Here is a 17,948-nt window from a genome sequence, read left to right as displayed (position 1 = left end):
CCCTGACAAGCTATTTATATGCAGGGCTTTTAATATTAACTTTTCAGATCATTAAAATATTACATTTTACACATTACGGCAGGTTTGTACAGATGATTTGTACATATTGTAATTCTAATTCTAACTGTATACCCATCGAGCTTGCGCTCCTGGTGTAACCCACTCATTCTGTGACAGTTGTGTTATCTGAACCCGGAAATTCTGGCTTATTCTGCAGCACCTCCCACAACCTGACATCTGTAACCTAGCTTTGAAGTTGGTTACAGACACTGGGTTGCTGAAGGGAAGTGCTGCAAGATAAGACAACATTTCTGGGTTTGGTGATGCAACTGGGATGAAAGTAGTAGTTCTCACCAGGAGCAGATGCTCATGGGGAACCAAAGGTTCGCAACAGCATTACTTGCCACATTTTGTGTGAACCCGCCCTAACTTTCTTAACTGAAAATATTGAAATTACTGAGACTGATCATCTCCCATTTTGTTTGCTATCTTCTGTTAACACAAGCTGTTTCCACAAGGTGACACATCTTGAAGCTGTGTATAAATTTTTAAAAATATATTTTCAGCATTTTTACTTATATTAAAAAACTGATGTTAATGACACAACTAGAGGTTTTTTTTTGTTTAATTTTATTTATTTTATCCCATTCTTGCAAATTTTTTTTTCATCCCTACAAGATCGTAATATATTGAATTATAAAGATTGTAAGACTCTGGCCTGGTTCATACAGTCATTTGTATCTAGGTTTAATGTGGGCTATCAGCATTAGTGTGGTTGTGTGAACCCATGTCAATGTAGCTTATAGCTCAAGATGAATCTGAGATTACCATCCTGGTGTGGGTTCACACAGCCACACTAGTGTTGGTAACCTACATTAAGCCTAGATTTGAATGACTGTGTGAACCAGGCCTCTATTCCCCCTCCTCTTTCATAGAATGTCATTAGGATTGGAAAAGGTTTTTCATATGTGAGTAACAATGCAGAAACTTTTCAGTTATTTGCTGCAGATGTATTGCTTCTGAATTCTGTTGATCAGGGCTGCTCAACTTTGGCCCTCTTGCAGATGCTGGCCTACAACTCCCATAATCCCTAACTGTTGGCCACTGTGTGGTTGGGGATTATGGGAACTGTAGTCCAAAAATAGCTGGAGGGCTGAAGTTGAGCAGTCCCGCTGTAGATGAATTGACATGATAGTCAATTGTTTTCTACATGTGGTTTTAATAGAGTTTTGAAATTCCAAATTAATTGCATATTCTGAAGTGCTAAGTAAATAAAAATTGACTTCCTACTCAATCTAAAGCCTTTTCAGCACTAAGGCACATAAAAACCATCTCTTACTTCTTTAAACCACATATACTGATTATATTCTTTTTCTTTTATCTGAAGCAGGCCCCATGTTATAAACCAAATTTGACCATGATGTATTGAGCTACTATTGTGCTTAATCTTTTAGCAAATGGGGTGGTGGAAATCTTTATTTAAAACATGAGATGTTGAATGATATGAATCAGAAGAGTTTTTACTTGCTGTATGTATCCAAGAAACAGGAAGATGCATTTAAACAAGTTAGTCAAAATAATTAGAAAATAATTTGCAAATATTTTATAAAATTCTACGGGAAAGCCCTATCAATGAGAAACTGTATTTAGTTTTAAGATTTGGGTTCTCCCAAACTGCCCTTCTAATTATATCCTTAGAACCTGAGGCGCAGTGGTGAGCCCCTGGTGGCGCAGTGGTAAAACTGCTGCCCTGTAACCAGAAGGTTGCAAGTTTGATCCTGACCAGGGGCTCAAGGTTGACTCAGCCTTCCATCCTTCTGAGGTCGGTAAAATGAGTACCCAGAATGTTGGGGGGCAATATGCTAAATCATTGTAAACCGCTTAGAGAGCTCCGGCTATAGAGTGGTATATAAATGTAAGTGCTATTGCTATTGCTATTGCTAACCTGCATTCTTGAAGACAAGAGAAAGAGCCATTCTACACAAACAGATTGAGATGGTAGACTAGAGTGATAGAATTTTGGACTTTATAACTTCAGACTCTAGGTAGAGAAGGGGTGGTATATTTGAATTATCTTCCATGTAGTATATTAGGACCTTAGTGAAAAGTCTGTGTCAAACTTTTCTTCCTGATGTGCTGGCTTCATATATTCAGGGTCTAGGAGATATATGCAGTAGTGGCTAGTGTTGATGCTACCAGCAGGGCCTGGAGGGGGGGACACAACGAGAGGCACCTTTATGTATAAATTAGAAGGTGCTTACCTCCACTCTCTGGCAGCACCTGCAAGCTGCTCAGAGCAGCAGTGCACCACCCAGCACTTCCTGCAGTGGGGGATCGGCTCCGCTACTCACCTGGCCACTGGCAGGGGATTGGCTCTGAGGAAGCCAAGTGAGTGGCGGAGACAATCCCCTGCTGCAGGGAGTGCTGGGCCGTGTGCTTCAGCTTGGAGCAGCTTACAGGTGCTGCTGGAGTGGAGGTAAGCACCTTCTGATTTATGTGTAAAGGTGCCTCTCGCCACCACCTTGGAGGCACCCGCACCGGCCACTACTGGATATTTCTCTCTCTCTCTCTCTCTCTCTCTCTCCCCCCCCCCCCCATCCGCACACATTTTTTAAAAAGCAGGCAGCACCCACCTGGTATCTGAAGTGGTACAATCCAGAATTCTACTACCTCATTCTGTATGTATAATGTGTAGAACGGCTCTCAAGCCACCCCGTATGAATTAATTCAATAAGCACTATCTGTTGCTACAGTTTATTTATTATTTATTTGTTTGCTACATTTTTATACCACCTATTCTGCCCATGACCAATAGAGAAAATGAACAAGGGTGAGAGTAGCTGGTTAGTGCTGTGATAAAAAACCACCTGCTGGTTTCTATCGTAGCCTTCCAGCGTAAGCTTGGGCAAACACATCTCTCAGTACTGTATAGCACTTACAGTTCTCAACTTTAGTCTGTGAGCAAAACCAGATTAAAAGGAAGCTTAGAATATGTCCTGTCTTGCATTTTCTATTTCTAAAGCACCTTCTTTAGAACAGACATATTGCTTACCTATCGTTTCAGTGTATTACCAAGTAGGCCAAGGTCCTGATCACAAGTGGTATTGCTGTAATGCATATAATTGCTTGGATCCTAACTTCTGCTCCATAAATGGAACATAGTTCTTGTCATACCATGGTCTCAAGTGATAGCCAGGACTCAGATCCCAAGGGAGAAGAGCCAGGCAAATCCTCAATATGAACACCAGCTGCTGGAATGCCGGCCTCAGGCCCCAATGGTGAGGATAAGCCAGACAACCCTCAAGACCCAAACACACTTCCTCAGAGATGGTCCCACTTGAGCTGGATTCACTTGAAGGGTCATGTCCACACGTATCAGGAACTTCCCCTCTTCAGTGCCCACTAGCCAACACAGGTAACACATCAGGTGAGAGATGACAGAGGGACAACAGAATGCTTAGCTCCAAGTCTGGGGACTGCTATTTTAAGAATCCACACTGCAGGAAAAGGATGGAGCCTGAGGGAAGTAGTCAGGGTCAAGAGATATAAAAAGGGTTCAGTTGTAGCTGGCCTCTGTTGGGTCACCGTGGTCCCTCAGAACTCTTTGAGGTCCTCCAGATGAATCTTGCCTCATCTAGCCTCACCTTATCTAATGGGAAACCAACCAGGTCAGGTCAGTTCTGTTTGCTGACTGGGAGTTTCCTACCTCCCAACCATAATCCCGTGCACCCCACTCAGATCTGCTCTTGAGGGTTGGTGGGGAGGAGGAAGGAACCTCTGGAAAATAATGGCAAGTGGCATGGGAGGCTATAACACAAAGGAGGAATGGCTGAAAACCTGCCCCCACTTGCAAGGAATCTACTTGTGCAGCAACATCTTTGAATCTGAATCATAAGCAATAATGAGAATGCTTTCTCTGTCTCTTTTAAATTAAAAATTAATAGGACTGTAACCTTTACTTCCGTATACTGTACTGCACAGGCAGGAAGTAAATGAACAAGGGTGAGAAGTAAATGAACAAAGTTTCAGTTTCCTAAACACCTTCGCTTAAGACATGTGCTTGTGTCATAGCTTTTTTGTTTTTAACATACACAGAGTGTGAACCACAAGCTACTTATACTGATGTACTTGCACGTACATTCTTGAAAACAGTGGGTCTGTGCTGGTTTATGTGCTTTATGGGTTGAATAGGTAGCCAGCATCAAACACACCCACAGAAACTCCCACAGAACTGCATCAACACATGAAGTACAGTAAATGCCTATCTTCCCTCATTGTTACTTCCTTGGTTTCTAAAATAGCTTAGGAAGCAGAAGCACACTTTTGGGGCTGCTCTTTTTTCTGTTGAAATAGGTAAGGTTACCATAAATATTAATGTGTTGTGTGTGTGTGGACATGTGGTAGTAGGTGATGATTTGGAGTAATAGGATCTGCTTGGCTGGATTAATCCAGGTGATCATTTTGCTAGCTGTAATCTGTCTATGATCATGTTTACATCTAGAAAATGTCAGAGGTGTGTGTGTGTCATGTTTGTGTGTAAAGTAAAAGTGGCATTTAGGCTGGGATGTGAGTATTATTAAAATGGGATGGAAAGGGGGGTAAGCACATTTTAAAACTAAATGTACAGTCTAGCAGGTGTGGGTTTTACATTCAAATAACAGTAAGGAAAATTATTTATTTATTTATTTATTTGGTTTCTATACAAATGCAATGCAAAACATGGATGTGAAAATGTCCTTCAAAGGAATCATTAACTCGTTTTCAGGGGTTTTGTGGTGTCTCTTTCTCTAATTCCAGTAGGACAGGTCTTTGTTGGCACAAATGTTTTATTCTTAAAGTAATAACTGGTCCGACCTTTAGTTGTAACAACGAGGAGCAACGAGGCAGCAGGGCTGGATATTGCCAGCGAGAAACGCGGTTGCCAGATCAGCGTTTGAAAACTAAGACACACCCGACTTGGCAGTTTGGGGCTCGTTCTTTGTGTCGTATGGAATGGACAGGGACGGTTGTCTCTTGCCCAAAACGGAGGTGTTTGTATTCAGTAAATCTGATCCAGGGCAATCATCCTATTCTACCAACGTGGAGGGACTTTGGTGGAAGTTTCTCTCTTCAGCAGCGCCCTCTGTGAAGTTATTTTCCTTAAGAGAGTCCAGATAATTGCAGTGAGTGAGTTCAGTTTTTCATGTTTATGTAAGGACATGAATTAAATTAGGACCTATCTCCCCATACTTACCCAACTGGAGCAGTTATATAGTATTTAAATTTAGGTGTGACGTTATTGTTCTCGAGTCGCAAATTAGATAACGCATGGGTCTGACTGCAAGCGTGTATCGTACAAATTTTCAGGGTCTGATTATTTTGTTCCTGATTTTTTATTTTTTTATTTTTAAGTTCGCTTGGATAGATTTGAGCATCTCCACGGATGACTGAAGGAATATCCTATTTTTTCTGGCTCCTTTTTCCCCTATCCCTGTCCAACTCCAACTAACGGCTTAGCTGAGGACCAGACTTTAACCGCCCCTCGCGGCCCCTCCCCCCCCCAGTAAATCAGGGTGGCTTTTAAAACTCCATCCTGCTATATCTGGCCATACGCTGCTTCCGTGTGCGTGTCTGCTGCTTACTCTGGACCAGGTATTGCTCTAGCTAGAGAATAATACTAAAATCGGCTTAAGGGGAGAATGTGTGTTTATTTCGTTGCTGTTGCCATCAGATCTGGAGCGAGTCTTCCGTTGAGAGAGACCTAGGCTAGCAGCCTACTTTCGGATTCCTCCAAGAGAAGAGATGCGATCTGTTGTACACAGTAGTAAACGAGTTGCAAAGAGAAACGCATCACAGAAACGGTCCCTTTTCACACGTTCCGTGCAGGCGCAGAGAGGGGAGGGAGTTGTTTAGGCGCGCCGCCTCTGAGTATTACGGTAACTGACTCGCCCGCGAGGTGAGGCGCGTGTATCGCTCACGCTAGCGCCACCTCCGACCCCGCCCGTCTCTCTGTCACGTCCTTCACGTCTGCCTGCAGAAAGGCTCTCCTCTGTGCGTCGGCTACCCGCGTGGTTGCGGCCGGGGCTCGGAGGCGTGCGGGGGCTTTCCCGAGGGTGGGAGAAAAGGCTTCCCAGACAGTGCTGCCGCCTCCTGTGCCGTCAGAGGCGGCCCCAAGACGAGCTTTGGCCCACTTCCCCCTCGTAAATGCTGACCTGGGGACCCATCTTTGTTCTCTGTAGCTGTCTGTCACGAAGTCTGGGAAGGCACCCCCCCGGGGGGGGGAGGGGAGAGGCGGAAGCAGCTTCCGCGTTGTAGCCCCACCCACCCCAGCGCTTGCGGCCACCGCACTCCTGCCTTTTCAGCTTTGCTTTACATAATTTGTTTTATGGTTGTTGTAAACCACTCAGAGACGTTAGTTTGGGACGCTCTACAAATAATTTTTTTTAAAAAATGAAAAGATGTCAAAAAGATTATTGTAATGAGAACCACGTAAACATCCTCCAACCATAGCCGATGCTCTTTTTCTTAATCTGGTCTCTCTAGCTCTGTATCAGCCCACCACTGTCACTTATAATTCTTCTGTCCAGCAGATCAGAAATATGGCTTGCCTGGGTTTTCTGCTAAAAGTAGTCCTATTCTTCCTACTGTTTAATATATCTGTTATGCTGGTGGCAGGTATGCTGCTTACGGTACATAAATTATAGAACCTTGCTTGCTTTCATATGTATGTGTAATTGTGTCTAGTAACTGGTTATCTCTAGACCCATTTCAAACTGGCTTTTGAGCTGGCTAAGTCTTAATCCTGCCTTAGTTGGCCTGGTGGGTGATCTCCAATTAGGTATTGATAGAGGGAGTGTGACACTGCTGATCCTTTTGGCATTTGATACCATTGACATGGTATCCTTCTGGGTTGCCTGAGGGAGGTGGGATTAGGTGGCACTGTTTTACAGTGGTTCCATTCCTACCTCTCTGGTAGATTCCAAATGGTGCCATCTGGAGACTGCTGCTCTGCAAAGCCATAGTTGCTGTATGGAGTTCCAGAAGGCTCCATACTGTCTCCAATGCTCTTTAACATCTACATGAAACCACAGGGAGAGATCATCAGCAGATTTGGTGCTAATGCCTGCCTGGTAGCGGCAATGGGCTGAATGAAGGATAAGGTAATTTGAGTTCATTACTGTCTTTCAGGAGAGCCCTTAAAACCTGTCTGTTTGGCCTGGCCTTCCAGGGTTTTTAAACTGTTGTAAACTGTTTTACATTGTTTTAAATGGTTGCCTTGGTTTTCCAGGGTTTTTCGCTGTTTGAATGTTTAATTGGTTTTATTCTGTTTTTATAGTTTTGATTTTAATTGTTAACTGGTTTTAATTGTTTTTATTTTGTTGTAAACTGCTCTGAGCCATTTTGGAAGGGCGGTATATAAATCAAATACATAAACAAACTGAAATTGAATCCAAATAAGACAGAGGTACTGATTGTGGGGTCAAGACCTGAGAGGTGGTTTAGATCTTCCTGCTCTTGATGGAGTTACACTCCCACTGGAGGATCAGTACATAGCTTGGGAGTGCTCCTGGATCCAAATCTCTCTGGTTTCTCTGGTTGAGGCAGTGGCCAGGAGCACTTTTTATCAGCTTCAGCTGATATGTCATCTACACCCATTTCTGGAGGTAAATGACCTTAAAACAGTGATACGTGTGTTAGTAACCGCCAGGCTTGTCTACTGCCTCCTTTGTACATAGTTCTGAAACTACAACTGGTACAGAATGTGGCATCCAGGTTGGTCTCTGGGACAACACAAAGGGACCATATAACACTGATTTTGAAAGAATTGCACTGGCTGCTGATATGTTTCCAAGTGAAATACAAAGTGCTGGTCATTGCCTAAAAAGCCATTAATGACTTAGGTCCAGGGTTTTCTTTTTTATGAACCCCGCCGCTACTTAAGATCATGTGGGGAGGTCTGGTTATAGTTACTCCAGCTCAGCTCCTCTGGTGGCAACTCGAGGCCAGGCCTTCTCTGTGGCTGCCCCAGGGCTTTGGAATGTACTGTTTGTCAAAATAAGAGCTTCTCCATCTCTGCTTGCTTTTAAAAAGACCCTTAAGGGGGAAAAGCCAGTTTTATCAGGCTTTTAATTTAAATTAATTTTAAACTGTTTAATTGTTTTACTCTCTGAAATTGTTTTAATTGTTCTTTGTATTATTTTTAATGTTTTTATTCTGTGAAAGTGTTTTAATTGTTGTACACTGCCTAGAAAGAGAAAGAGATCAGGTGATATATAAATATGATAAATAAAAAAAATCACAGCTCCATAAAATATGATGGATTGTCAGTGGTGAGTAGCCTGAATGTTGAACTTGACCAGAGAGCAGTATTCTCTCTAACAGGGATTCCCAGATGTTATTGACTACAACTCCCATAATCCCCAAGGAAAAGCCATTGCAGCTGGGGATTCTGGGAGTTGTAATCAACAACGTCTGGGAATCCCTGTTAGAGCAAACACTGCCCGGGAGAGGGATTTATGTCCCTATTCAGCTATGAAGCTCTTTAGGTGATCTTGGGGTTAGGGATGTGCATGGAACCGACAGTTCTGCCAGTTCGAAGGTGGTGGGGGTCTCCCTTTAAGAGTGGGGGGAGGGTGCACTTACCCCTCCCACCGCTTTTCCCTTGCCGGCTGGTTTTTTAAGCAGCCCATTGGGGCAGCAGCGACAGCGTATCTCCCTGCTGCCCCATTGCCCTCCTTTTCTGGATATGACCAGAAGTTGCTGGCGTGCCTTTGGGTGCCAGTGCGTGCAGGTGCATCAGCAACTTCTGGTCATATCCGGAAAAGGAGGGCAACGGGGCGGCAGGGAGGTATACTGCCACCCGATGGACTGCTTGAAAAACCGACGCCGACGGGGGGGCGGGATTTGCGGCATAGCTGTGAGCCATCAACTTTTTCCTCCTTTCTCCTCCCCCATTTGTTATGTATTACCCAGGTGTTTAATTAGATTGGGGGAAAGTCTTGGATATAAGTGTGGATTTTAAACAGTAAGATATAGAATACTGAAGCTGGCATATATATATATACACGTTGAAATGTCTGTTCTTTGTTGCAATTCCCTCTTTCTGTGTTTTAATTTACACAATTAAAAAGGTCTGGAGAGAAGTAATTAAAAATAAAATAAAATTCTGGCAATGGCAAGGAATGTCCTGAGATGATGGTATCTGGATGGGTAGCAAATACAAGGAGACACAGAATTGTTTTAGTTTTGGATTAAGTCAAGCCTTATATGTAGTTGCTCTTTAAAAGTGTTTCCAGGAATTAAACTCTCTTAGGAACAGGAAACCCTTATAGAAATGGCAGCCTGGGAAAAGTTATGGAAGAATGATTTAAAATTCACTGCTTGTTATACTTTGAAGGAAAATTATTATAAAATGATGTACAGATGGTATTTGACACCAAAAAAACTGGCAATGCTAAATCATTGTAAACTGCTTAGAGAGCTCCGGCTATAGAGCGGTATATAAATGTAAGTGCTATTGCTAAGTGCTATTAATGTATAAAAATGTTTCAAACAAATGTTGGAAGTGTGGGGATTCTGAAGGTACTTTTTTTCACATGTGGTGGACTTGTGGGAAGGCCAAGGCCTATTGGGACATGATATATAATGAATTAAAGAAAATATTTAAAGTGACATTTCCTAAGAAGCCAGAATCCTTCCTGCTAGGAATAACACAAGGAGAAATTTCTACAAATAACTTAACTTTTTTCCTGTATGCTTCTATGGCGGCTAGAATAACATATGCACAGAAATGGAAGACTAATGAATTGCCTTCAAAAGAAGATAGGCTGATAAAAACTTTGGAATATGCAGAGATGGCAAAACTTACAACACTGATAAAAGATCAAAGCTTAGAACGTTTCAGGGAAGATTGGAAACCTTTTTTGTTGTACTTAAAGAATTATTTTCCTAATATGGACCTTACAGCTGGATTTGAAGTTTGAAATGCAGGTTGGGTAGACTAATGGTTTTTTCTTTTTTCTTTAAGCTTTAAATTTGTGTTTTTTTAATTAATATTATAAGGTAAACTTTAAAGTTTTTATTTCACAAAAAGAGGTGCGCGGGAAGTCCAATTGTGTTTATTATGGATGTTATGATTATTGTTAAAAATTAATAAAAATTAATTTAAAAAAAAAAAGGAACAGGAAACCCTGAACTGAGAAATGACATCAGTTTTTCCCCATTAAGATAGAGATGCAAGCCTAAAATTTATTTTCATTTAATGTGTTTAAATAAATCAAACAGTTTCGTTTATTTCCTCATGCACGTGCCTTAGTATAACAAAGTGAAGGAAAGATCAGTGTAATATTAGTGTGATTTAGAGGTGAAGGTGAGCAGGAGTGGACAGCCACAGTGTACTGACACAAGAGTTGAGGGAAAAGATTTCACCCCACACTCATGACCATAGAGGACATTCAGTGTTTCACTAATCAGGAGGGAAGAGGAGAAAATGTGTTTAAAGATGACAAAGAGATAGGAGGAATGAACTGATTGTATGAGAAGGAAGAAAAAATTCTGATTTTAAAAGGTAGAATTTGAGAGGAAACAGGATGCAAGAGGGAGCAAAGAAGCACTTGAAGAATGGGGAAATCTTAAAGTAGAAGATGGGTAACCAAGCAAAAGTAGGGTTGCCAACTGTCCTGCATTGTGCAAGATGTCCCTATTTCCTGGGGAGAAATCCTCGTCCCTTTCAGGACTCCATTTCTCCTGTTTTTTAACTTTTATTTTTAAAGCCGCTGTGCAGCGATGGCACAGTGGGGATGGTGGGTGAGAGCTCTGTGCTCTGACAGCCCAGGTGAGGTCGTGGTAGGTGGGTGAGCGTGCTGGCAGGCAGACTCAGATTGAGAGACAGCTGCGAAGAAGCTCCTCCCCTGGACCCGCCTTCCTCCCAAATGAGACAGTTTGGGCTGATTTCAGGCCTCTGCGCACGTGCAGATAATCTTAGTTCAAGTCTAACACTTCCACTCCGCCCTAAATGCTCTGAGTGGGGGACATTCCTCTCTTGTTATTGAATTAGTGTAATCTTTGCCTCTTGCACTCAACTATTAGGATACAGCCTTAATTTTTTCACAATAGGAAACTGGTTCTAGTCATGTAAGTTAATACCCGTTAAACAGGAGGGACATCAAATTTGGAGGGAAAACCTTAACCCTCGCTTCATCCCAGTCTGGCATTACATCAGAAATACACCAACACTTCTCATTGGATTCAAGAGCTGTCTCCCTGGAAGAGTAGGAAAGTCTTCTCCCCCGTCTTTAATTACAATAAATATAGTGGCCACGGGCCTAGCCATTTTGTCACGAGTTTCCAGGTGGGAATTTCCCATTTGCTAGTAGTGTCCAGAAATGGAGATGCTATAGAGATTAATGCTCTTTCAGCCAGGGACCTACCTAACAATTGAACTAAGGAAGAACTCAGTTAAAGTTTTTGTATTTTATTTGCAACTCCTTTGTTTATTTCTTTATTCCCATTTCCTCCATTCTTCTCCATTCCATATTCTATGTGCAATGCTTATTTTTTAAATTAATTTTATATACTTAGAAGTGGGCTTCAGTCTGGTTTTTAAAAGTCCTAAATGGTTACTGTAAAACTTACTCATGTGCCTTGTAAAGGTCACATGAATGCTTTGGTTTTAGGATAATATACTGTTTGTCTAGAGCTGGGTTCTGAGGACTCTGGTTGCAAAGTGCCAATATGTCCCAAGCCGGACAGTTCTAGGGATGCTGAAGCCATGACTGAGTCTGGTCAGTGACTCTAGATCAGTCTTTAATTGGTGGCAGCCTACCTTGTAGGAGCTGTGTGCACCTAAAATGAGATCAGAGTAACTCTACTGAGGGTAAATCCCAGGAAAATCTACATTAACCCTCCACCCAGTCTGTCACACACTCAAAAAACACCCATTGCCCTTAACCTCCCCAATGGTAGGAGGTGCTATGTTTTCTTCTATTTTGAAAGTCTGGCCACTCACCCACCAGTGGCCAACTACTGGAAAATAGGAAGTTGTCTTCTACTGAGTCAGACCATTGGTCCATCTAGCTCAGTATTGTCTACAGGGGTGCAGCCACCATTGGGTGAATGGGTTCAAATAACCTGGTCCACCACCAATCGGGCTGTGAGTACGGCCCCAGATGAGCTCCCCGTGTCTGTTATCAGATGCGGGGGTGTTATTTCGGTCCCATATGGGGCTGCGTGGCCCCATTTGGAGCTGAAATTGGCCCGTGCTGCGTTGGCAGCGCAGCCAGAGTGACTCTCCCTGCCTTAGAGGTTTCGCTGCCAACACAGTGGGGCTGATCGATCTCTCTCTCAAATGGGGCTGTGTGGCCCGGTTTAGGAGACAGATAGGCCCACACTGCATTGGCATGGCTCGCTCCAGCCCATGCTGCCCAACGCAGCGCAGGCCACTCTCCCTTCCAAACGGGGCCGCGTAGCACCATTTGCTCCTGGCATCAGACACGGGAGCGTGACTAGCCGGGCCCCTGCGTCTGATGACAGACATGGGGGGGTGGGATTAGGGGGCTGCAGTGGCGGCCGCACACAGGCCACCGCCAGCTTCCCTACACTACACAGACTGTCAGTGCTCCTCCAAGGTTACAGGAAGGAGTCTCTCTCAGCTCTGTCTGGACATGCCAGGGAGGGAACTTGGAACCTTCTGCATGATGCTCTTTCCAGAGCAGCCCCATCCCCTAAGGGGAATATGCTTACACATGTAGATTCCCATTCAAATGCAAACCAGGGTAGACCCTGCTTAGCAAAGGGGACAGTTCATGCTTCCTAGCACAAGATCAGCTCGTCTCCCTCTATAATATGGTGCTACTGTGTACCTGAAGAGGAAAGCAAGGACACAATGTGTAATAGTGACCAAATAGTGACCAAAAACAGGTCTGTAGCTGCCTTTCTGTGGAGATAGTCACCTTGCAGCATTGCTACGGATCAGACAGAGCCAGACTCCAGAGAAAGCTGGCTAGAGGGTCTTGGAAGTAAGAGGCTCTCTTTTCATCGGCATCATGGAGACAGAAGTTAAGATGACAATATGTGCAGTGTCTTGTTGAGGGTAACCCTCTACCTAGATTAGTCAGCTTGGTACCATGTTTCACTGTTAGCGCAGACAGAAGACCATATTTTGGAAACAGAAAACGGTTGGGGGACAAAACTCTGCTACCAAACAATGACCTAAGTGGTGACGAATATCAAATGTTTTGCATATGCTATATTTGCACAATAAACCGTTCTGGTTGTTTGGCTTCTGCCTGACTTACTGGGAGAAGAATGACTTTAGGCCTGAAATGAACAGCTGGCTGCATGTAAATGTATGCATGGATAACTGCATGTTTCTATGGGGACCACGGATGGCTTCTTTCCTCCAGTACAATGCCTGGTTTAGAGAAAGAGGAGTAGAGGGCATGAAGGTCTCTTGCAACAAGACTGTATATCTTATGGGTAGTGAGGGCTTTTGTTTATCTTCAGTAAAGCTATCTGGAGGTAATATCAATATGCATCTGCTATTTCTTGAAAATATATCCATGGGAAATAGCAAAATGATTATCCCCTGCACTTGCATACACACATTAAACCCAGTAAGATACCACGTACAGATCTGTACCTGTCCACACTGTACACTCGTTGTACAAGTTTTGAACACAGAGTGTTGTGTAATGCTGGCTTTCAGAGCTGAAACCCATGAGCCATACGATGATTAGTTGCCAGGTAATTTGATTGCTAGGCATGCTGTACATGTGAGAAAGTCCGTGGTTTCTTTCTGTGAGAACCGTGCTCTTTATACACCTCAGAGCTCTTACGGTTTGAAACAGCATCTCTTAACAAAAGCAGGAGCTCAGATGATGGGTTTAGACATTGATTCACTTATTTGCACCATTGTTCTGCTTCTTGTAACTAAGAATAGCTTATTACAATCATTAGTGTTACTAACAAGAATAAAATGTTTGTCTTTCCCCATATCCTTTATCTTCTTACCCAACTTATAATAAATCACCTTTTCCGGCACCGGCACATCTCAATGTCATTTCCAGCTTCTCTAACATGTATTCCCAGAGCCGCTTCTGGTGAATTTACAGTAAAGGTTATCTAAGGTTCATCCCTCTGCAACTCAACACAATTCATGTTCATGTCAGTCAAATATCCATCTGCAAAATGCTCAAGTAGCCAGATGGACTGTTAAACACATCAATGTTTAATGATAAGCAGCAGTATGATTCCTCCCCCCCCCCCCGGAAAAAAAGCTTATTTTGAATAATCATTTCATGCAATAACTTTACTCCCAGCACAGACCAAAATGTGGACATCTAAAGAATCTGTTCACTTTTGTGGAGAAAGGTTAGCTGAGATCTAAATAAGTACTTTTAGGCATGCCCAGTGAGAGCTTTGGCTCTCCACCCCCTTTAAACAGCAGACACCCATGTGATATTATGAGCTGCTTCTGAAAGTCTCTCCAATTCAGAAATAGTTTGTAAGGTGGCATGGGGGAGGAGGGGCAGCTGCTTGAGAAACATAAGGCCAAAACCTCCTTTGAGTGTATGGAACTGGTGGCACTATTCATTGGATCTTGTCCTTTACACACTGCTGAAGCTTGTGTGCTTGTTTCATGTGCTATCCTTATGTGGTTCAGGCAGCCTGTGTATTTATTGTAACCGAATCTTCTAGCTGACATCAAGAGATGATGAAGGAAAGGCATTTGGATCTTTTCCTTCTGAAAGTGCAGCTCCATGCAATAGATCTCCTCTGGTAGGTTCTGCCAGGTTTATTTCTGGAGCCTGAATGTGAAATTGTTTCATCCATGCCGCAGACTGATGGACCTAAATGTCACGGAAAGGACTGAATGATCATGTTCAGCCCTCTGCTGTCTAGACAGCAAGTTGGCTCCATTTCTGACTTCATAGCTGCACAGGTCTTACAGAATACTTTATCACAGAAGCCAAGCAAAAAGCAAATAATGCGTGGCAATCCCAATGTTTGTTATTGTCTTGTGAAAAAGAGGAACTTCTTAGAGATAGACATCTGATAACTGTATTTACTGCCTTTGTTTTTTTATTGCCAGTATGTGAGGGCTTTCCTCTGGTTTTGTTATTCGCTAAACAGCAGATTTGAACCCTTTTGGATCACGTGATCTAACAGAGAAATATCAGTCAATAAATGTGTTTGAAAACAAAACCAAATTACTAAATACCTCCTCTCATTTTCCATGTTATTTCATTCACTGCTTTGTGCACACACATTTTGTATCGTTGCAAAAGCAGAAGCTCTGGATAAGAGAAAGGAGAATGAACATTTGGCACATAAAATGCATCCCATTTGAATTATTGTCTTTGGAGACACCTTTGTTTGTTTCACTTAAAAGGATCCCTTCTGATCTCCCACTTTCTTTCTACTCTCCAAGCACTATGGCAAATAATCTGGAAGTAGGGCAGGTCTCGACAACCTTTATGTAAGAGAACACCCTATTATAAAAAGGGCTAGTTTTGTTTCCCTGGGTTACTTTGCTTCTTTTGAGGCTGCTATACAACAGTTCTTCATTGCGTATACAATTTAATTTATTATTTCTCCTGGTACACATGGACAATGTAACACTCCCCCCCCCCTATGTCTTAGGAAACGTATAAAGTCTCATCATGGGAGGTGTGGCGATGGATGATGGCCCGTCTGGAGTCAAAGCCCCAGATGGCGGCTGGGGCTGGGCCGTTCTCTTTGGGTGCTTTGTCATCACTGGATTTTCCTATGCCTTCCCAAAGGCCATGAGCGTCTTCTTTAAGGAACTTATCCGGGAATTTCACATTGGATATAGTGACACAGCATGGATCTCCTCTATTCTGTTGGCTATGCTTTATGGAACAGGTAAGTAGTTTCTATTTTTTAAAATAGTAGAAGTAAATAAATCAAAGAAGCTTTTCATACTAGCATAAATCTAGATGGCATTACGTTAAAATCGACTTGATGTAGTTAATGGAGGGTCTAAAATTCTCTATGAAGAACCCAAATAATGTGAAGCTCCAGATTCTGTGAGAATATAAAAACTGCCAAAATGGTTGTCAGTGTAATTCCAAACACAACTTCTCTTTATTTTCTTAATAGAATCTGGAGCTTCAGGTCACTCAACATTGTCTTCTTGGTATTTAGAAAATTTAAAAGAATTATACCCTCTGTTAATGTTAATGGCTTCACACAGAACCTTTTAAACAGAGGCCTGGTGTCAGAATGTTCATGTGAGCCACCTTGCCACTGTTCCATCACATGTTATACATGTGGTGGAACATAATGTTTGTACAGTTGTGCAAGCACAAAATGTGTGTGTCTTGAGTTGCATAGCAATGTGGCCATTATATATTTGCAAGTACAATTTTTGCACTAGCACAACCGTGCAGCCATTAAGTTCCACTGTGTGCATAACACCACAGTATGCCAGCCACTGTACCCTGTGTCAATGTAATAACCCCAAAATACTGAAATAACTCCTGATCCTATGTTTATATTTTAACTGATTAGTTTTACTGCCTTGAATGAAAAGGATTGATCTGATCATTTCAAAAACTGAACTGTCTTTTGGGTAGGAGCCAGGGGCAGAGCCACCATAATGTGAATGGGTTCAAAGAACCCCGGCCGCTATGCTCAGGGGCTGTGCCTTGTGCCCTAGCCACGCCCCTGCCCTCTGCATCTGACCTCAGATGCAGGGGACGTGGTTTTGCTTGCAAATGCCCTCCTCCCATTTGCAAGCAAAATCTGGCCAGTGCCACATCCACAGCATGTCTGGGAGCAGCTCTCCCTGCCTTTAAAAGGATTGCCATTGTGGAGATGTAGTCCAATAACATCTGGGGGCCCAAGATTGAGAATCCCTGTTTTAAACAACGGTGCCTTTTCTCCATTGCTTAGAACGGCCTCTAAGAATGCCTGTCTGATGCATCCTTTCTTCTCCCCTGCCTTCAAATCCTTCAAAGCCCACCTTTTTGTGAAGTTTTTGGTACAGTTCTGTAGTACCTATACTCTACTTAACTAAACCTAACTATGTGTAACCGAATCATCATTGGCCTACATCCAAACTAACGTTGCACATGAGGAATGTTTCTTTGGGGTGATTTTTGGTGATCCCTTCTTCCCTCTACAGCTGCCTGTGCTTCCTGAAAATATGTCCCTGAGGGTTGTGGAACCCTCAGGGACATTTTTGACAGACACAGATGGCTGTAGAGGGAAGAAGGAATAGCCAAAAATCACCTCTCTCCCCACTACATATGTGAAATATTTCCCCACATCCAGCTCTTATTTTGGCTGTAGACACTTATTATTTTGTTGTCTACCCATGTCTCCACTTCTCTCCCCTTCCTCCACAGTCTTCCTTGTGTAAAACTTTAGCCTGTAAGCTCCTGAAGGCAGGGACTTGTCCTCTTATGTGCTGTAAAGTGCCATCTGCCCTGATGGTGCTATATAAAGTTCAGTGGACCAAAAACACAAATGCAGGTACAAAAATACTGCTAAGGTTGGTTTGCGAGAATATTGGCTTGTAAAGACCTAGGTGACTGAGGTATCCGGGCCTTATATGTGGGGGTCTAATTGTTTTTAAAAATAAAAAGCTGCCCTGAGCTGCCCTGAGGACCTATGAGGTGGCATATCAATGCATGCATGTGTAAATGTAGAGTAGCTGTTATTTATTTATTTATTTAAACATACATAATCAGACATAACTTCAGACCATTTCTGGTCTTATCTTTCACTGCCACAGGAGCACATTTATTGCAGGAAGTTGGGTTCAAAGTATTTCCTTCCAGTCGTAATAATAGCAAGGATGGGTTTTCCAACCAACTTCTTCACTGCCTCTGAGTATGTGTGGACGTACTCAGAGGCAGTCTATCAGCATCAGACAATGCAGTTTTGTTGGAACAGAAGTGGGAGAGAAAGAATTTGTTTTCTTCTTTCTTTCTTTTCTTTTC

At 42.8% G+C, this 17,948-nt stretch overlaps 1 protein-coding gene across 7 annotated transcripts in view; it reads left to right on the top strand.

Moving 5' to 3' along the window:
- The window catches only part of SLC16A3 (solute carrier family 16 member 3), a 51,489-nt gene that overhangs the window by 6,465 nt on the left and 27,076 nt on the right, over positions 1–17,948 (top strand). For 2 of the 7 annotated variants that reach the window (XR_008318064.1, XM_053304138.1), the window contains exons 1-2: positions 4,872–5,162; positions 15,622–15,864. Coding sequence is in view for 6 of the 7 variants with exons in the window: in XM_053304138.1 (XP_053160113.1) it covers positions 15,642–15,864 (223 nt within the window). In the remaining variant the exon portion in view is untranslated. Of the gene's footprint in view, positions 1–4,273; positions 4,354–4,854; positions 5,167–5,609; positions 5,632–15,621; positions 15,865–17,948 lie in introns of those variants that run through there. The other 5 variants (XM_053304141.1, XM_053304144.1, XM_053304140.1 and 2 more) reach the window with 5 other exon arrangements.

This window comes from Hemicordylus capensis, chromosome 2 (genome assembly GCF_027244095.1).
Source record: "Hemicordylus capensis ecotype Gifberg chromosome 2, rHemCap1.1.pri, whole genome shotgun sequence".
Lineage (NCBI taxonomy): Eukaryota > Metazoa > Chordata > Lepidosauria > Squamata > Cordylidae > Hemicordylus > Hemicordylus capensis.
Note: the sequence above shows the minus strand (reverse complement) of the source record. Positions and strands in the feature narration are given on the sequence as shown.